The sequence below is a fragment of the Pezoporus wallicus genome, unplaced genomic scaffold, assembly GCF_028554395.1.
Source record: "Pezoporus wallicus isolate ANWC-B61680 ecotype Strahan unplaced genomic scaffold, APGP_CSIRO_Pwel_v1 contig_6275, whole genome shotgun sequence".
Classification (NCBI taxonomy): domain Eukaryota; kingdom Metazoa; phylum Chordata; class Aves; order Psittaciformes; family Psittacidae; genus Pezoporus; species Pezoporus wallicus.
The window spans coordinates 941,782-964,012 of record NW_026636901.1 but is presented as its reverse complement, the minus strand read 5'-3'; the positions used below and the strand labels follow the sequence as shown (position 1 = coordinate 964,012).

General features: G+C 41.6%; 1 protein-coding gene across 1 annotated transcript in view; it reads right to left on the bottom strand.

Annotated features, from left to right (window-relative positions):
* LOC130595432 (guanine nucleotide-binding protein G(q) subunit alpha) overlaps positions 1-21,290 on the bottom strand; it is a 119,177-nt gene extending 97,887 nt beyond the window's left edge. The window contains exon 1 of the mRNA XM_057402134.1: positions 20,945-21,290. Coding sequence (XP_057258117.1) covers positions 20,945-21,080 — 136 coding nt within the window. The 5' untranslated portion in view covers positions 21,081-21,290. The remainder of the gene's footprint in view (positions 1-20,944) is intronic.
* Positions 21,291-22,231: the final 941 nt, after the last annotated feature.

Below are 22,231 nucleotides of genomic sequence, written 5' to 3'. Positions count from 1 at the left end.
TGTTGTTACAGTATAGGTCAAAGTTATGCCAAAGGCTGTATGAATATACTTGTAACATGCAAGAAGAGGCAGAAGGAGAGCTGTCTTTCATTTCTTCCTAACAAAAGGACAACCTGTAAGGCTGTCTTATTTATCCAAGCTCAAATCCTTATTTTTAAGACCAAAAACATATAATATTATTTTCTCCTGGTCTTCTGATGCTTCCACTGAAGAAAACTGGATGCTGTAATCATTAACTGAAAGAAAAAGTCAAATCAAACAAAAATGACTGATGACATTAAAGACTAATAATAACCAAAGAGTTTTTACAATGTCTCGAAGAATAAACATTTCTCTAATCAATTAATTATGTGGCCACATAAACTTTCTAACATGCCAGGTCTCACATGGACAGTAAAGGCAAGCCAAGTGAAACAGCATTACTGTTTCAGATGATTCAAAATTAAAAAAGACCATAAAGAAGGAAAGATATTCAAAGATTTTTCACGTAATGGACTAATGACTTTAAATTATTATTGGCACTGATATACAGAAAGTAGGCAGCTCAGGTTCTTCATAAAAACTGCCTTAATTGAAAGATGTTTTTAAATCTAAATCAACCTACTTCAAAGAATTAATATTTCATCATCTTTCAGCACTAACAGGGAGGGAGAATTCCTGAGGTGGACTGCCAGTTCCACAGCTTTCGTGCAAAGTAGTAGCCAAGCACCAGGGCCAATTTTTTGTTCCATGTATATAAAATGATATTTGGAAATGCCTGCAAACATAAGCCTGTTTCCAGTTTAGCTGTCCTTAACAGCTCTGAAACTCGCAGAATTAGAGAATCATTTAGGTTGGAAAGGAGCTTTAAGATTGAGTCCAATCATTAACCCATCACTACCAAGTCCACCACTAAACCACATCCCTAAGCACCACATCTACCTGTCTTTTAAAGACCTCCAGAGATGGGGATTCAACAGCTTGCTGGGCAGACTCTTCCAATGACTGACAACCCTTTTGATGAAAACATTTTTCCTAAGATCCAGTTTAAACCTCCCGACTCAACTTGAGGCCATTTCCTATCTTCTTATCACTTACTACTTGGAAGAAAAACTGACTCCCACCTTGCTACAACATCCTTTCAAGTAGCTGTAGAGTGATAAGGTCACCCCTGACCCTCCTCTACTCTGGGCTGAAAAACTAACCTGTAGGCACAACAAAACTCCCACCTGAAACGAGAGTATCCCCCTGGATAGACATAAACTAGTCTTTAAGTTAGGAACATGAGAACACTTTTTAAACTAACATTCTAATCTCCCTTGCTCACTGGGTTCTCCATTACCATCAAAATGCCTCCAAGTTAGAAGGTGGATTCCCTTACAATGAAACCAGTAAAAGTGGAAGTTAAGGACCATACCTAATAATGTGCTGTAGCCACAACCAAGCATTTAGTCCCTGGGATCAGGCTAGATATGGTTTAAAGAAATAAAAAGCCAAAAAAAAAACACCAAAAAACAGTTCCAAAAATCCACCAACAACATTGTAGCATGGACATCAGGTTCTCAGCACCTACTGTTTTGCCCTCCATGCCCACTCCCCTATTCACACTATTTGCTAACTTAGACACAGCCCTTGTTTCCACTCCCCCACCTACAATCACAGGGATAATAATAATGAACTATTTCCTCCCTCATGGAGGTGACAGTGTGACTGATTAGCTAGTGGGTGTGCAGTACTCTGAAAATGTGCAGTGCTATGTAACTATTCCCTCTCATTACAAACACTCTTTAGCTGTTACATCTAGAAAGAGCAGCATGAAAACAAGAATCAACCCAGACAACATCCCTGGTTTCCCTATGTTAAAATTTTGCTCCAGTTGATTACAGCACTCTGATCATTGCAGGTTTATTTCATCAAAGTTAGTAATAATCTGACATGCCCCTCAAAGTACATGCATTGATTTCAGTTAGGATGTTCTGTTAAGTAAAAGTCTTCCCTTTCATACAGTAAAAGCTTTTCTGGGCCTTAAAAGGTTATTCAATATTTATCAAATAGGATAAAAAAAAATTCCATGCAAAATTAACTGGATCCTCAATGCCATTACTACACACAATAGAAGCAACAAGTACCCAGTACTTATGTGTTCTTGCTTAATAGAACCAAAGCTAATGTAAGGAATTTATGGATATTTACTTATGACACAGCCCTTTTGTTAATTACTATCTTTTGTGTATCTCTTTAGCACTGTATTTAAGCTTCAGAGCTCCTTACCTTTCAGGCTTGGCAGTACAGCAATAGTTTATTGCTAACTTTAATTTGTGGACTCCTGAAGCTGAGGCAGAAGATAACACGACAATGCAAATGTTATTAAAATACTCATCTGTTACGTATGCGATGAGAACACACTTTCTACCTAGAAACAAGGACCCTGAGCTACGGCTTTGACTCAGGCCACCAACATGCGTTTCACTATTTCCTGTGGGAACTTCACAGATCACCCTTAGTGGAGCTTTTGTGGATGGCTCTGAGACATTCTCCTCTCATCAACAAGAAAGAATTACTTGGAATTTAGGCTCATGTCCACAACTGCAAAGATTGTACATCTGTGCTCTGCTGCTCTATAGCTCTACTGAGCAAAATCTGTACTTCCTTTTTGACATTTAAGTTCTCCAATGTTTAGGATTTTGCTTCTGGCTTACACAAAAGCACACTGCTGCTGGCAAAACCAAGGAGTGGGTGCCACAGTTTGTAAGAGTTGATGGACTCTATAAACTGAACATCTCCTTACCTCCCACAGGGGCTCACCTGACAAGTCTACCAGAGAAGGCCTGGCATAAAGTGGACATTTTCTCTGCTTCAAAACACAACCAGAAGAGGAAAAGTACCCCTTCTACTTAAAACAGCTTACTGTTCAGCAATGCCAAGCAGGACATGGAAAAACTTTAATTTCTCATTCTGCCAATTGAGTTCAAACTCCAACCCCAACCTCTCGAGCAAGATAACTCACTAGCAGCTTACACTGCCATGTATCTTCCACCCATGCAGAAAAGCAGGAAGCATTGTAAGATAAAGGGAAAAAAAAATTACCATGTTCTCACCCTTCATCAAAAGGCAGGCTCTGCTTCCCATCCTGCCACTTCTGCCCATGTAACACATACGCTTATTTATACACCCTATTTTGTCTGGGCTTCTAAATTGGGTCAATGTGCAAGTTAGGCACTGAAGTACGGGAGGAGAACTCAGTTCTCTCTAGAAATCCTGCAATCTCTCAGAACAGGCTCTTCATCTGCACAGTGGGCTTCTAAATCAGGTCAATGGCCAAGTGAGGCACTGAAGTATGGGAGGAGAACTCAGTTCTCCCTAGAAATCCTGCAATCTCGCAGAACAGGTTCTTCATCTACACAGTGAGGCATGATGAGGACGAATGCATGCAGTCAGGTGTGCAAGCCTGCTGAGAAGCCAGTAACTGAAGAAGCTAGATGAACTGCAAATAAATTACTGAATTTCAGTGTCTTCAAACAGAGGAAAAAGTGACATGATCTTTCAAACACACATTCAAAAATACAAGTCAAAATAACTTCCAAATACTTGTATGATTGCACAGTTTAGACCAAATACAACAGTACACTCAAATACATCTCACAGTAAGGTTTTTCAGAACAAATGAATTACTGATGCCACCAAAACCATCAGTGCCTGACAGGATGTAACAGAAAAGAATGAAAAGGAACTTCTGTAAATAGTCACTTTTTATGGAATTTTAAGAACATGTTTCCAAGATATTTAGAAGTGAAGCTTAGTTCAGAGATTTAGTGAAGTAATTGGATAAAACACAGAAAATCTTACTACTCCTAGGCAAGCATTTCCAGCCCAATGTAAACTAAAATCTGCATCTTTGGTAGCTTTGGTACCTCAGACTCTTCTCTGCCTCAGTCTATAAACTAGGTGACTTGCTAGAAGGTGAAAGCATCATTGCAAGAGTAACATCTCCTGCCTTTCTCCTTCCCCTACTTGAAAAATCATTTCAGTATGACACTTCCAAATAGAAAATTGTGTGAAGGTAAGTCCTTAGCTGAAGGTAAACTCATTATTTAGAAACAGAAACATGCAGCAAGATCCAAACTGTAATGATTATTCAAAATAGATAACAAAAATCGCAAAGTGGGCAAGATGCAGTCATACTCTGGTAATTTGCAGCATGAGAAGCACTAAAAAGCAAACAAAACAAAAAACACCCCACAACCCAAAATCTACATCAGCCTAAACCATGATTTATTTTGTTTGAGAAATGATGGTAAGTGTGGATTCACTAATTGATGCAAGAATAAAGCCTGGTATAATTTCCAACATTTTTCCAAAATGTAACACATAGAACTGTAATTACAGTGCGATTACTGGGCTGAGAAAGCATCTCACAATATTTATTGTTAGAGATACCATTAGCTTAAGAAAAAGAGGAAGTATTCCCAGGTGACATTTATGCCATCACACAGAATTACAGTAACAGGCATTATCACAAACACAATCTACCTTGCTTGCTGGTGGACTCAACAGGCTCCCTGAAATTCAAAAAAAGATTACTATGAAAGCAGTGAACTTCAGAATTTTCATTATCAATTGATCAAGGAGGTCTTCTGCTTCAAAAAGACTTGGGGAGAGGATAATCTTCCCGCTCTGTGAAAAGTGGTTCATTAGTAGAATCATAAAAGAGTTAGGGTTGGAAAAGACCTTAAGATCACCAAGTTCCAAGCCCCTGCCACGAGCAGGGACATCTCCCACTAAACCATGTTACCCAAGCCTCTGTCCAACCTGGCCTTGAACACCACCAAGATGAAGCATTCACAGCTTCCCTGGGCAACCCATTCCAGGGGCTCACCACCCTTACAGTAAAGAACTTCTTCCTTATATCCAATCTAAACTTCCCCTGTAAGGCAACTGAATCAGAAGTATCCCTTTTGGCAAGAAGGCAGAAACCTTCATTTACAACTGCAAACCTAAATATAAAAATTAAATTCAAATGTCCTCATTACAACCTTCTCAATGAAGGAAACCTGAGATATTCCAAGGTACTTCATAATAGAGCAAGATACACCAGAAAATTAACAAGCTCACAATACTTCCTCACAAGGAAGAGCATACACCAAAAGCTCCAAGATTTTCTCTGCTTCTATTCCATAACATGGAAGGGGGTTTGCTGGCTTTGCGGGTCTGTTTTGTTAATACGCCTTTTCTGCAGGAGGGGTAATAATGAAAGACCAGTTAGAGGAACCATCTAAAGACAGCCTGGAAAACAATGTCATCATTTGCTTTTTCAGTCAAGATGCGAAGAAATTCTACAGGTTGAGGACTCAGAAGACTACTTAAAAAACCCAAGCCATAAAAAAAGCCACCAAACAAACAAAAAACCCACCAAAAAAAAAACCAACACAAAAAACAAACCACCAACCACAAGAATCACATAGGGTTATATAAAAAGGTAAAAAAACAAAAAAAAAAAAAGAAAACCCAAACAAAAAAAGTCCAGTTTTGGAAAACAGCAAAAAGCAAAGCATAACCACCTGATGGCTCTCACTTGGTGAGGTGCAGCCCTCCTCACAGATTTCACTGCCTAGTTACAATAGGAGCACTGAGCAGCAGTTTTACATTAAGAGATCTACTGATGGGCCATGGCTGCCATTCCAGGGCAGCCTGACAAATGTTCCATCTCTCTCAAATTGATCTTCATGACATGATTTGCCACAAGACCACATCAACACCTCCATTCTTCCCTGCTGCAGAGCAAATGCAGACAGACCTAAGGTGTGCATCACAGCCTCACACTTCACTTTCCCAGGCAGTCATCAGTGGACATGGAGGCAGCAGATGCTTTTGGGTACTGGAGGTGGGAGACTGGATGCAAGGTGCACCATACCAGTGCTACAAGCTTACCCTCAAACATGAGCTAGGAGAGGGGTTCCTATAGAAAGCAACAAAGCAGTGCAAGCAGGACTACTGGTTGCTTTGGAAAGGGGTGCCCTGTCTGCACCTGAGCCTGTCCCCCTCCATACCATCCCCACAAGTCCTCTAATAGAAGCCACCAGCCCTTCTAGCAGGCAACTGTTTACACCGAACTCCTGTCAGCTCTGGCCTCTCCCAGGAGCCAAGGCAAGAGCTGCCTGCTCTGCCACTCCAGCACTTGGCCTGAGCTCAGCAGGACTACAGACCAGCAGACTAAGCACTTCTTCCTCTCTTCCCAGCCTTTTCACCTGACCTCAGAGCAACCTCAACTGGACAGACTGGCTGTTTTAAAATATCACCTGTATGTGTTTTAGAACAGACATATTCAGTGCACAGTAACTGGCAGAAAGCCATCTTTCTTTCATGGATATGCATAGTGAGAATTAGCCCCCATTTCTTGCAAATAACCCTGATTTTGCAGCACACTTCCGTTGGTGATGAATGTTGAGAGGGGAGGGGAGGAGAAGAGAGTATTTTTCTTGTTACTTTTTTAAAAGTCTGTAAATAATTTGTCTTGTGTAAAAGGAATTTGCTGGCACTAGACAGGGCATCTTGGAGCACTGGGCAAAACAACTGAGTCTGTGACCACACCCAAATGTCACTTATCGGGATGTTTTGGTACTGGTCTGGGCTTACATTCTACCTAACACAACCTATGACCCAAGGGTGCAAGCTACGCTGCCGTGCTCCCTATCAAACTTAACCAGCAAAGACGGCTACTCTCAGAGAAGCATGCTGCATACTGTCTGCTATTGGAACACCTCTGAACTGCAGAACTAAGGTTTCCACTGGTTTTCCCTCAGGTACCAGGTCACAGTGGTGCAGCAGTGTCCACAAAACAACTGTACACCCATAAGCAACTGATAAGTGAATGGTAGCATAGTGAAACACAATCCCATGGGATTCTCATACAAATACTAATTAAAGGGTTGAGCAAACTGGTGACACAGCTGACCTATATCTGCAAGATTATGCTGCAGCACTAATATTGTATTTCACAGAACAGCTAAAGTTGGAAGGGACCTCTGGAAGTCATCTCACATAACCCCCTGCTCAAGCAAGGCCACCTACAACAAGCTGCTCAGGACCTCATTTAGATGTTTCTTTAGTATCTCTAAGGAGGGAGACTCCACAGCCCCCCAAGCAACCTGTGCCAGTGCTCAGTCACCCTCACAATACAAGTACATCCTGAGGTTCAGGAGATACCTCCAGTGATTCAGTTTGCTCCTATTCCCTCCTTGCCCTGCCACTGGGCACCAATAAAAGAGAGCGTGGCTCTGTTCTCTTTGTACCCTACCTTCAGAGATTTATGTAAACTGGCAAGATCCCTCCCCAAACCTTCCCTTCTCAATGCTGAACAGTTCCAGCTCTCTTGGCCTTTACTAACAGGAGAGATGTTCAAATTCTTTCATCACCTTAGGCACCTTTTGCTGATGCCTCCCTCTCTTGTACTGGGAAGCCTAGCTTCAAACCCACTGCTCCCCAGGTAGTGCAAGAAGAGGCCTAAGCACTCTACTACATAAAGAAACTGTCTTGCCAGGGCATATAGGAGCTCAGGCTGCACCTGTGTTAGCGCAGAGTCAAGTCCCAACCATGCTTTAGCTGTGTCAGTGCATGTCTGAAAATTATGCAAAAACCTGCTGGTCTCCACAGTTATGCAAGTCAAAGCAGTCCTACAAGTAAGTAGTAGCCCCATGGGCCTCAAATCCTCATCCTGGTAAGATTAAGTCTGTTCACAGAAGTCTGAAAGCTAGATGAGTGGTAAGCGGAAGAAGGGATCCTATAGGCATGCCAGACTTCCAACTGCAGTTAGGTCCTGGCACATCCACTTCTTCCTTGATAACAAGGAGCATGTGGCTTCCACGGACAGATCCCATCCCCTGTAAAAGATGCAGAACTCCCTTGCACCAGGCCTCTGAAGGCCATGTTTCTCAATGTGCAACCTGAAGCTGGTTTTGTATTTCACAGAAGTGCTAAGCAGCTGCTGCCAGCATTTACCAAGTAGTGACCCTTACACAAAACCACTGGCATATATCCATAAAGGGCTCATCAAGTGGATGAGCCATGACCACTGTGCATGCACTACACAGAAGCAGCCTGCAGTAGGTACCCTGAGGCACAGGCACAGACACCTGGGATAGCTGTTCCATTAGAGTGAGCTCTATTCGGACGCAAGCAAATCCCTGCAAACAGATCAAGAGACTCGCTTAACTGCCTTTAACAGAAATAACGAGAGTAAAATTCTGCAAGTGCCTAATGTATACTCCAAGAGACAAACTTGTCTGAATGTCTCAAATTATAAATACCTAAACATCCAACACTTACTAGCCTGACACCTAGTTTGAACAAAAATTTCTGTTCCATACCAGAAGAAAAAGAACATGACAGGGTTTTTGTTCTGGGGACTAGTCACTGGATTTCTGTGGAAGACGGGAGTTGCAGAGTTTGGACACTTTTCGGTGTTAGGGAGGAAAAACATTCAGGAAGGCAGGCTGGTCAGAGAGGTCAGGTTATCGTTGCACTACTGAAATTGAAGAATGGAGGAGGTGAAGGTGTCAGAATGAATAAATAAAGTCAAAATAAGATTAGGATCAAATTAATAACCAAAATAAATGGAGAAATTAAACTATAGAAATGTTCTAGATGCATAAACTGAAAAAATTGCTAATATATATAGGTGAAGATTTGAAGGAATTATAACTGAAGCAAAGACTTACACGAGTGGAAGTGCAGTGATTAGCTTTTTTGTATTCTTCAGAACTGACCTGCAGCTAGTGATCTTTAACATTTTTGGTTTAAATTCTAGCAGAAAAATTGACACAAAAGCTGGTGCTGTGTCAGATATCACAGCTAATGTGACAGACAACTGAGTGGGGCTCTTTAAACTCTTTAATGAAAAGGTAAGGAGTTATAGTATCCCAGGGCTGCGTAACTGATGCTAAAGGTCTGAAGCAAATTACCTTTGTATTTCTGCAAGTTTACAAACTAATTTCTAAATCAGAAAAGCACCACACAAACACTTAAGAACATGTGGCACAACTACAGTCAAAAGTAACTGCAAAAGCATGTGATTACAACTCTGTACCACTGGCTATGTGTAAACAAAAGAAGTCCCAACATTAGTAGTAGAGGTACGTTACAGGTATGCTGTGTTTTGTGAGAGCTACTTGGCAAAAGATGACAGAATTACAAGTGTAATTCTGGATTTAGATTTAAAATAGGGACAACTCGGAGTCATTTCAGCAGATTTTATGGAACAGCCTGGACAGCCTCAATTCTACAAAACAAAGAAAAGTAAAAACTAGTAAAAGCAGCCTGGATAAGAGGGGATATAAAAGGAGAAAATTGGAATAGGTAAGCCAAAAATTTGTGAAACTTCACAAGTTGTTAAAAGAAAGTCAGATGAAGAACTGTAGGGCTCCACATAAAACCTACACTGCTCACCAAACTGCTACTGGAGAACATAAGCATTTATTAACACAGAAAAAAACATACATAATTTGCAAATATTTCTGGTTTGGTTTTAGTGAAATAGAGACCGTATTTGCAATGACAATTAAAGAGTTTCTACTGTAGCACCTACCACAGATAAACATTACAGAAGATTTACTAAAATTAGAATATTGTCACTCAGCAGGTCCAGACAGCCCTTATCAAAGAGCTTTAGAAGGACTGGCTAGGAAGTCCTCCTGCCTTGTAACTCTTGAATTACTACCCAAAAAACCTCCAAAGGATGAGAAAGTTGAGGGAAAGAATGCATACCAACAGCTATGCAGTTACAACATTTCAGATGGTTTGCTGTACAAAGTCAGTGGTTTTGAGGAGCTAGGCATCTGCTAAGCAACTCGTACAACAAACCAAGATAGCATGCACTAAGCAACAGTTGTATAAACAGTAACTATTAAATCACAAAGGCAGAAGTTCTCAGACAGCTATACTCCAAACCAGATTCCAACTCGGATAAGAAACTTAAGTATCTTCACCCACAAGATGGAATAAAAATATAAAATTATTACTAACGCTACTTGTAGGTGAGCAAAAAGCTTTGAACTAGCAGATTACAAAGATGATATAATGCTGAAAGTAATCAGAATAAACCTGTAAAACAAACAGGCAAAGACTGTGCATCTGAACATTGTTAAATATAAGCTTGCCAAACAATGAATGAACCCACCCTGCAAAGCAATTGACAGATCATTTGAGTTACAGCAGGTAATCATCTAAACATGAGTAGCTTAATGTTGTGGCTCAGAAGGCTGTCGTACTCCATGAACACACCTCAAAAGTGGTATCCCAACTATCAGAAGAGAAATTTTACCCCTGTATTTGTAATAAAAAAGTATATACAACCCACTGTTCAATTCTGATCATTTGTACTTCACTAATGATGTTGGAAGAGTTGGAAAGGAGTCAAAAGACAGCTACAGGAATGATTAAAATTCTACAAAATCCACCCTACAGTTACAGGGTTAGGATTGAACTACAAACCATCCTGACTGTGCCACAAACAGAGGACATTAAAATGTTTTCTTTTTGTCCCTTGTTTCTTAATCATCTATGTCAGAAAATAAATCCCACAATAAGTTAACAGTTTATCAGACAGGTTGTTGGCATTTTGTGGGATAGCCGTGTATACACTTGTTCAAAAGAACCCACACCTCACACCTCCCCCCCCCCCAAAAAAAAGAGACCAAACAAAACAACAAACCAACCACACACACAAAACCCAACACCACAGGAGCAAGCCTGAGAGCTACTGAGAGGTGATATACACAACTAATGTTGCTATACCCAAACTACAATCTAGATTAGTAGGCTGAAATACTGTTTTTTAAGAAAACAGATATACAAAAATCAACAAATGAACATTTGTCTTGCTTATGTCTCTGTTCTGACCACTTTCCAGCGTTTTGGCTTTCTTGCAAAGAAACCAGAAGGTATAAGAGAACTGTGTGTCACTATGCAGATAGTACCTTGGTATCATGTAAACACATAGAATCATAGGATAGTTAGGGTTGGAAAGGACCTTAAGATCATCTAGTTCCATCCCCCCCTGCCATGGGCAGGGACGACATGTAAACAATTGAAACACACATGCACTTAAGGTGATGACCCTCTTCCTCACAGATGGATTATTCCAGAATGTATCGTCACTCCTTACAGATATGATTAACTAAAACAAAGCAAAGGCATTACAAAGTATGGTAATAGTGGGGTTTGGTTTTGGTTGGTTGGTATTTTGGGTTGGTTTTTTTTTCCTCTTTTTTTAAGCTATTCTAACATAAGAATGTGCACTAATGGCTTGACAAGTCATATACACAGTATCTTTGCATAATTAGCAATGAAAACTACCATATTTTGCCTTCTGAAACAACAGTTATGTACCTCCTCCTGTTTTATTGGTTGTATGTTATTTAATGGGAAAACTCCACAGACCAAAAAAAAAAAAAAAAGCTATGTAAAAATTTAAGTTATTATGCTCCTCACTTTGCAAATGAAATTGCAGGCCAAAAGAAAGTCTGTAAAAAAATTCAGACAAAGTATTTTCTGAAAATAACCAAATGAAAACTGAACTAGTACAACTGACATGGTTGTAATTCAAAAAAAATAATAAAAAATTACTGGCACAATAATGCCATTACCGAGAGAACGCTTGTGCCAGAAATTTCTCGAAGTGAAACACTTAAAGGTGTCCTTATTAACTGTTTTATGTCAGAGGTTTGCATTTGTCATTGGGAGTACAGCCACAATTAAGCTATTAGCAAATTCTGTTCAAACTGTTTACCTGGTTTTGGTTCAAGGACTAAAATCTTCAGAGATTATCTTAAGTCTAGTTCTTAACCCTAACTAGATTTAACAATTAATAGTAGCATATTACTCTGTTGGACAGCCAAACACAGAACAAAACCACAGTGAATCAGAATTCATTATTATCATGTCTTGCAGATAAGATGCAAGAATGAATGGAATTAAGTAAACACCAACAGAACAAAAGTTACCCTGGACACAGAATGTTTCTAGATTCCTATGATCACGGATAGTACTAAAAGCCAAGCTTAAATGACTATAAGCCAAGCCATCTTTAGAAGTAGAATATTACTGATGCTAATAGTTAATTTATCAAGTAGTCAATTTACTCAAATACAAGTATGTACTGATATCAGAGATTGCCAGAACTGAAGGTCAAGGAGCCCAGGACCTTGCGCTTGGCTTTGCTGGACTTCCATTAGGTTTACACGGGCACACCTCTCAAGCCTGTCAAGGTCCCTGTTGAGGGCATCCCCTCCCCTCCAGCATACCAGCTGCACCCCTCAGTTTGTTGTCATCTGGAAATCCTTTGAGGGACAACACTCATTACTGTCTCCACTTGCACACTGAGCCATTGACTAATTCTTTGCATGCAGCTATCAAGCCAATTCCTTATCCTCTACCAGTCCATCTATCAAACCCATGTCACCAATTTAGCATTAAGAATATTGTCGGGGACAGTATCAAAGGCCTTACAGAAGGCCTAGATAACACTGTAGCTCTTTCTTTGTCCATTGATGAGTTACTCTATTATGGAAGGCCACTAGATTAGTCAGGCACAACTTGGCCGTTGTGATCCAAGAGGATCTGTTCCATGTTCTTAAGATTAAGGTTAAGTGATAGCGTGATTTTGGCTGGAGCTTTAGCATTGCCAAAGATGTTTCTCTATCTTGAGTGGTTAAAAAAAGCTTCAGACATGAGAAGTCTTTCTCATGGGGGATTTACACTAAATCCTTTTGGCATGACATGCAATACCTGCAACCTATCAGATGAACCCCCCCACAGAAATTCACTTAAAAGGATATCTGATGGATTAGAGGAACAGTAATAAGATAAAGGGACACTGATCTCTAAATCTCTCTCAATAATGAGCCACATCAGTAGCGTTCAGAAGTCAGACACTTGCCTAGTGGCTTGCACTAAGATAAGCTACCTATCTCATCATTGCTAATGATGACCAGATGCACACATCATAACCACTCCTAGGAAAAACTGGCAGCCTCAGGACAAGACAGATTAAATTGGTATGAAGATTGACAGCCTTTTTAAGAATACTTCTAAGTCAGGTACCATCAACACAAACTTGGAATGAAAAGGACCAGAAGAGAATTTAACCAGAGCTATTAAAATATATGTGTTAAGATCATGTATTTTACTCTTTGGGCCTTCTTCCCCCCAGCACAGTGTCTCAGTTTCCAGGCTATTATTACCTCTTTTTACAAATAAACAAACAAACAAAAAGGGAGTACTGTAAGAATCATCATTTTCTCTCCTAAAAGATCAACTGAGTTCAAGCAAACTACACTTGTAACAAGGGAGTATTATTTTGTTTGGCTTTTGGTTTTATTTTTGGGTGGGTTTGATTTTCTCAGGTTTTTTGGGCTTAGTTTGTGTTGTTCTTTTTTTATTTTTTTATTTTATGTTGGTTTTTGTTTGTTTAGGGTTTGGCAGTTTTTGTTTTTTTCCAGTTGTTCCGTTTTGCAAACAACCTTTGAAAGGTTTTCACTATCAACATAAATGTTGATTTCAACAGCATCTAAGTGACACACTCCAAAAGGGCAAACATCAAATTACTGAAGTACTTGGACGGCTATATAAGATCCTGAAGATATATGAACTATGCCTTCAGCTTTCAGCATTTAATATCCATTGCTTTTACTGCTCTGGTGTATGAAACAAAGTGGCACATACAGTGTTTAGTAATTCCAGAATCAGAGTAAAATAAATGTTCCATACTTGATCCTCAGCTTTCTAAGCGTCATCAGTTCCTAAAAGCACAATGAATAATGGCATCTTTTCTAACTTGAGTTTTTCTGGCCTTCTAAGTTAGCAATTGCTGCTACAGACACCTTCTGTTTGACTTTCTGGCTCACTCTGTTCACCCAGTATTCTGGGCTGGAATAGCTTTCTGCATTCTATCCCAGCATTCTCTGAGCACAATAATTAACATTGAAGATTTACAGAGTTAAAATCTCTCCTGTAATGGATTTATAGAACAAGGAGAATAAAGCAACTTTCCTTAACTTACAGAATGCTCTCACTCAACACAAAGATTCTTGCCAAAGATTACCTTGTTTCTTTTGAGTTTGCAGCTGGTGGAGCAATGAACCAAGCCAAGGACCAAGAAGCAGGATGCTTAGCACCTAGTGAGCATGTAACTCGGGTACAGTGACAAGCATACCACAAGACTAGTCAGTTAATGCATATTCTGTGCCACAAGAGCAAATACTGTGACATATAAAATATTTTTTTCTAATGGAGAATTTCAGAACATACCCAAAATGTTCATTACATGGAACTCAGCTTATGAAACTATACCAAGAGGGGATTTTCTTTTGGTTGATTTCATGGGTATATCATAACTAAATCAGTAATTTCTAAACTCTCAATTCCTGCTTACAGAATGAATCTCTAACAGGTTGGGTTTCCATCTCAAACACTTATACCACGTTCCTATGGAACAGTAAAGTAAACCTGATCTCTTGCCTTGGATTTAATTTGAAGGTGGCCAATCTCATCTGAAAAAAGAATCTTACCCACATTTGATACTTCCAAGACGAGAGCTGTATTTTCAAATGTTAACTTCACAAAAAAATTAAGGACCTAGCTGCACTGATCTCTTCACAGAAGATACGATTGGGAATTGGTAGAATATAACGTATTTCAAATGTTAACTGCCCTTTCCACAACTTCCCTTAGGGAAACCAAAACCAGACTTTTGATAGCTGGGGCTGAGTCCCAAACTGTTTTGAGAAGGACCGCATGGCATTCTCACAGACACGAAACAAAAGGCATAGATTATCTATGAGGACCTTGGGTAGACATCTAATACACCTGTTTGCTCTGAGATCAAACCAGACCCAGACACTAGACAAAACTATGTAGTCCCATTCTTAATAGATGCTTTTTCCACACACAGAGCAGGTCAATGTAATTTACAAATAACACAGCTCTGCAGTGTTGATACACAGCTCAGCTGTGCCGAGGCTACAGTGATAACAGCCTCTATCTTTAATTTACTGAATCACTAGGGGTTTCCGCTTTCATCAATTTCGCTTTATTCAAACTATGCACATACTGCAACACCACCTCCTCTTCAGAGAAAGTCTAGCTGCACCGACGCAATGGGGCTCATCTAAGCCATATCATTCATACCAGTGCTTTGGCTGGATGATTTTGCTTGCACGGACCGACAAAGGAGGAAACTTGTTTCATGGGGCTTATTTTTTTTTTGTTTGTGGACTACCCACACCACCTTCTCAAATGCAGAAGGAAATAAAACTTTTCTGTGGGCTACTGCACCTGACACAGGGTTCTGGGATAAAACACTACAGTACTATTAAACACAGCATAGTGTACAAATTAAGTAGTTTGATTATTCCATGCCATTTGTCCTTTGAAAATCTACGAAGGACAAAGATCTGCCTGCAATCACACTTCAGTTTAGTCTCTGTATCAATATTAGTTATCTGGGGAACAACGTGCTTCCAGAATATTTAAAAAAAAAAAAAAAGCAAACAAAATAACCAAAAAAAAAACCAAACCCACATTTGTGCTGTTCCTGGAACTCTCCCAGTAACTTTCAAAACTTTCAATTTCTAAACCTGTGGTTGTCTCTTAAACTCATGCCTTCCAGTGTTAATGCACCTAACTTCTTTACACAAAGGTAACAATAACTAAAGTCCGCTGCATGTTTCCTTTTTTGATACTAAAAACCACTGCATATATGGCTTCCTAATACTTCCTACAATCTAATTCCTCCTTGGTTTTCTACTGCTTTCCTAATCTTTCTTGACAGAGGTTTTGTAATTAAACAAAAGGTGAATGCTGAAAAACTGCCATAATTTTATTAACAGCTGCGCATACATAGTAGCATTCAACCGCAAGAACGGTTTTTTCCCCAAGTCTTGTATCATTCAGTAGTGCAAAGAAACACATTGGTGTGTTTACAGCATTCTATTACTGCAACAAAGCTAATTACCATTAATCGCACATCTACCTTCTAATGCTGTTTCACAGCTTCCTGGGATTAATTTTGCAGAGGTCATCATATTATTTCCAAGGAAATGCTCTCCCCTATGAACACCAACAAAAATAATTTTAAGCAGCTAAAGAAGCAGAATTATTCCTTAACTTTCAGGATTCACTCAAATGTCCATTCTCAAGGGAGTCTTCTGCACAGCATATACTTTTCCTTCCTGCACTAACTCAATATTGTTTATCAATGTAAGATATAAATTTGAGGTCACCTGGCTCTTAGACATATGAATAAAATTAAATTGGTTACAATTCCTTGATTATTCAGGCCCTCAGCTAGCTCCTGTTACTTTCTGTGGGTGCACACCACTTTTAAAAACGTAAAGCTGAAAGAGCAACAACACATTTTTAATGGCTGCAAACAAAATATCCCTTTAATAACCCCTTAAATATGTTCTTAAATAGATGTTCTTCATATGTTATCACACCAATGTCCAGATGATGATTTTAAAAGAGAGTTTTACAGAAATGTCTGTGTGAGAATGTACCAAGGTGCTCTTAACCCAGAAAATTATATTTCCTTAGAAACAGCTTCTTCTAAATAAGATGTATTTACCTATCAAGATGTATGTTAACTACTTGTTCATTTTAGTTACGTACTGTCCTAACTACCTAAAATTATTCTGAAGTATTCAGTTTGAGTAGGAAAGACTGATACAAGTTACCAGAAAAATAAGGTAGCCTTTTTTGATTCTCCATCTGAAGAAAACATTACATAAAACCAGTGTATTCCATTGTTGGCTTAAAGGACCCGCTTCCTTTTCAACTTATCTACAGAAAATCTTAAGTCACCAGGTTTTGTATCTAAATCTTCAGTTCAACTGATACAGGTGTAAGAAACACATACAAATCTTGCATGCTTGCTGGACATCTCCCTTATGTCCAAGGGCATCTTTCCATGTAAGACTGGTTCCTATTCATGCTAATTCAAATGGCTTATCCTCCACCTGTTTCCTTTGGTAATGCAGAGAGTTAAAAAAGGACACTTGGGCAACTCTCTTTACTGACACATTTGCTATCTCAAACATAAAAAACACCCACCCCTTAAAAAAAAAAAGTTTTGCACATGACACCACAGTAGCACATATACCATAAAACAGCAAATACTGTCACACACCTCCAGTACTCCATTTGGCCAAGGTATATACATGCACAGGCACAGCCAGCATGACACTGTCAGATTATCTTCTTAAATACTCAAGGAATTTCCCACTGAGAAGATGCGTAATACGAACACATACAGCCTTAAAGCAGAGGGTATCCAGGATTGAAGGTTTATGGCTACAATCTTTCATACAGGCTTAAACGCTGCTTCCTGAGACCATACAAAATTTCCATGAACGACAAGCAAAACGACATATGGTAAGAACTAGAGGACATGGCTCTTGCTACTTAACAATAAATATGTACATACATGCCTAAAATGCATGCAAGCATGCAGAACACTATACATTTTGTTTGGCATATACCAATATAAATCATTAAAACACTTTTTTTTCTTTTCCCAGTTTAAAAACAATGCAAGTGTTTTTACAGCTAACAGCAAACAATGGGTGGATATTAACAACCGTAAACTCTGGAGAACAATCATAGGGTTTTTACAAATTGTTCAGCCATAACGAAATCCGTAAGAGTTTAGCAAACACATGAGATTAAAACCAAATTCAGTGAAAGACTGCATTTGTTTCAGAGCACCTTAAAACATTACAGCCAAGTTGTGCTAGCCAAACTACTACTATGTAATATGCTTCAGTGCATATTGCTGGAGTCTAGCTTTGTAGAATTACAATAGTTATAACAAAAAAATACTTTGTCCTGCTGTAATCTGTTCCAAAATATTAAGCAATGATGTACAAGAACTACCTAAAAGTGGCATTTTAATGTTTAATCATAGAGAAAGTCTACTTCAATACTTAAAAATAATCTTTGCATGCAGTAGAAAAGTTTTCCATAAATGACCTCATATTTTGAACAATCTCATCCCATGAAAAGTAAAAATCAACATTAATACAAAATTAGGGTGTACCAAGCAGGGTGTGTGTGTCTCATAGTTACAGGAGAAAACTAACCCACTTAGCAAGAAAGCACTGTATCTTCCACAGGTTAAGGAAGAAAAAAAACCTCCTGATGCACTTTGTTTCTTTTGTATTTTCTACATTTGTGCATTTGTATGCGTGTACATCTAATTTCTAAACAAATATAAGAAAACAATCTGGCACAGAAAAGCTACTTTGTGCCTCAAAACTTTGAGTTATTACCTTTTACTCTGTACTTGCAACAAGAACACACATGGTTCAATTAACATAGCTCATCTTAAACTGTACCAGTACTCTTTTTATGAGCCTCAGTGTCATAGTCAAAAGCCTTTAACCCACTTCGGCTTTTAAGTCCTACAATACTTTTACAAAATGGGAGTGAGAAGTTGGCACTTCAGGGAGGAAAAAAAAAACAACAAAACCACAAACAAACCCACAAACTAAAACCACGTTCACCTACACTTACATACAGTAAAATTAAGTAACACCAGTAATTTAAGTTTGAGGTGGAAACATGGGACAGTAGAGGCCTATTCGATTTAAAAAATTAAGAAAAAAAAAAACAACTTCAAACAATTTCAGGATATTTTCATGCTACCAGCCTCACTGTTTCTAATGACTACTTGCATATTTTAAAATGGTTCTGTCTCATAACCATGTGAATGATCCACACAAACAAGACAAACTTAACTGTCAAGCAACTGCCTATGCTGGGGCAGCAGCGAGAGTGACTGAAAAAAAAAGAAAAGAAATGAAAATGCTGACAGATACTTAAAATAAACCCACTAATACAAAAAGTTTTCCTCAAAATTTGTTTATAAATTGAAACTTGAATCTCTACCCAATCCCATGACTCCAACAGTAGCTCACCACTATACTGCATTTTACAAGATGAGATCATCAAGTGTTAATCCAAACAGCTGCACATGCACACACACTTTCAGATCAATGACAGAGTCTGACAAAGCAAAGGACCAAAAGTGTGTGCACAGTAACAGTTTCTGCACTGCACAGACACACAGTTAATTATGAGCACCCAAACATTCACCCCACTTGGTCTCTAGCACACTATTCTTATGCCCTCACAAGCGTGTCAGAACTCTTGGTTTGAACTGATAATGAATGCAAAAGCTTTTCATACAGGCACTCAAGAGTTCTTCCCAACACTTTCTGCAGGTTGGCTTCTCCCCTGTTCTCCCTCAAGTCACTACATGCCATTTGCATGCCACTTGCATGCTACAGCTGGACCCCAATCTACCACAACCTATGACTACACCTCACATTACAGGCAAGAGGTCCTTGCAAAGCTCTGCATTACTGAGTGCATAAGGGGATCTCCAAATTCTCTCTCTGGTTAATATATATTGATCTGATTCAGTAAATTTCATGCATTTTTTAAAAATTGGGAGAAGCCTCTAGCACTACTGCAAGGAAAAAAAGTCAGGAAAATACAGAAACAATTTGGACCCAAGTTAGCAAGTCAAATATGCCAACTACCTCTCCTGAAGCAAATGTGTATCATTAGGTGATTATACTTAAAAATTCATAAAATGAAGCAAAGACAAGCTAGCTACCTCCTATTTTATCTTCTTTGTGAATCCCAAAACAGTCGCAACATGCACTTCCACAAATGAAAACCCAGCCAAAATGAGAGAGAACGTTATTACTGTCTCCATCACTTGCTGCCTACACCAGTTAAGGATCCCAACACCTTTCTCCATATACAGAAGACAAGCTGCAAGAAACAGCATATTTATATGGAAGCACCAAAATGTACTCTGACTTTTCCTTTCAACTCTCCTTACCTCACTGAAAAGGCAGTTTACTCCCCCTCCCTATAAATCACGACTTTCATATACATAACCCAAGACAAAAATCTTCAGCATAAACATCCCGCATCCACTTGGAACATCCCCACTCATCCACACACCAGACAGTGGTGCAGGCAAATTTCAAGGCCTGCAAGTCCCCAACAGAAGCTGTATTGCCACGGCAGCTGTACGGCATAGTACAGCAAAGTGGATGCAGACAGGCGTATTTTAATTCAAAAGGCTTATTTTAACATAAGCCAAATTTTTGTTAAATAAACACTGCCTCGGCATACTTGTAGCTCTAAAATAACAACCTGTGTTTTAAATAAAGAGAAATGATACAATAGATTTTATTTCCTGACCAGTGGGTGGATTCTGAAGGTATTAAAGATCCTGTCACCCTCAGGCATACTTCAGGTTACTCCTCGGCTTCGTGTGCGCATCTGGGGCTTTGCAGTTCTCTACTCTTTCTACAATCTGAACGTAAGCCTCTTATCCCAGTTTACCTCATTAAATGAAAATCACAATAAAAAAAATAGGACCAGCGACCCAACAACCTTCCCGGGGTTCACAGAACAATGCATATACTAAACCCGCCACCATCGATCTGTACAGCGACTCCCCTACGACTCCCTTTGCTAACCCGCATCCCTGCCACCGCTCCTCCAAACAACAACATCTAAGATTTGCCCCCCCTCTCTCCCCCACTCACCCGCCATCCCTCCCCACTCCATTTCGGAAGGCCGTTTCCAGCGCACACGAAGTCCCCCGGCCGCAACCGCTCGCCCTGCCGCCGGGCACACACGCCCCGCCGCGGCGGGGACACGGCCTGCGGCTCCCCGCGGCGAAGGCGCCGAGCGCCCAGGGCTGCCCAGCCAGACCCGCAGCAGCCCCGGCCCCGCCACGGAACGTGCCGGCTGCAGGGAGCCCGGGGCGGCGGCGGCGATGCCGGGACTGCAGCCCCAGCGACACCCGGGGCGTGCCTGCCAGCGGCGGCCCTGGCCGAGCCGAGGCGGCCGGGCCGGGCTGATCCGGGTGACGGCAGCCCATACTCACCCAGCAGCAGCAGCTTCAGCTCCCGGCGGGCGTCCCGCTTGTCCCGACGCAGCTGTCGCTCGATCTCGTCGTTGATCCGCCGGGCTTCCTTGGCTTCCTCACTCAGGCAGCACGCCATGATGGACTCCAGAGTCATTCTTCCTAACTGGTTCAGACACAACCCCCACCCCCCTAAAATCGCACGCACGCTCTCACACACGCACCCCGCCGCCGCACCGGCCCTGGGGGCACAGGCGCTCTTTGCCCGGGAGTCCCGCCCGGCGCCTCAGGGTAAGCGGTAGGCAGCTGCCTCGGTACTACACAGCGGCGAAGAGGTAGGGCCGCTGGCGGCGCGGATCCCCGCTCCCTACCGCTGACACCCGCCGCTGCCAACTCCTCCTCTCCTCTAAATCATGCACAAAACATGGAAACATGCACCGCGGAGGCAGCAGCGATACCGAGCCGAGCCGCCCGTCACCGCCACCCCTCGCTCTCCGGTTCCCCTTCCCCCGCCGCCTGCAGCCGCCGCTCTCCCTGCGCGTTCCCTGGCAGCCGACACCCCCACTGCCGTCCGACGAGACCACCCCACCCCCGTGCAAACGCTATGGCCCGTCGATCCCACCCCTGACCCGCACACGCATCTCCCTGCCGCTCCCCGTGCCCCAGGGCGGGAGCACAGCTCCCGCCGGCTTTGCGAGCCCGCCGCTGCCCGCTGGGAAGCGCTTCCTCACAGCTGACGCTCCTTCCCGGCGCGGCGGCGGGGCGGGCGCTTCGCCCTGTGGCTGGGAGAGCTGCTGCTGGGGAGCTGCCAGAGAGTTGCCGTGGCTCGCTCCTTCCCTGCCAGTAATGCCGGGAGCTACGAAGAGTCCCGGAAGCCCGCCCGGGACGAAGGCAGCGCTCAGACACAGGCCCGGCGCTCCCGGCTTTTGAAGGGTTCAGCTCAGCGGGCGTGGTGAGGCAGGAACATGGCGGACCGCCTCTCCCACCGCCTCGCCCGCTCTGCCCCCGCACGCTGGCGGGGGGGGGAGGAGGCGAAGCGGGAGGGGAGCTGGGCCTCCCAGCAGCCTAGAGCCGCCCTCACCCTCCCGGTGCGGAGCGCGGGTGGAGGGCGGCGGGGGGTTGGAAGGAGGGGCTGGAAGTAGAGACCCGTTGGCTCCTCATACTAAATGGCCGCGAGGAAGGTTGCAGCGTCCGGCTCGAGCTGCGGGGCAGCGACTTCCCGAGCGCCCGTGTGCGCGTTCTCCTCACTCGGTTTCAGGCGCCGTGAACGCGTTTTTATTCCGTGCCAGTCCTAGCGACTTGGCTTGG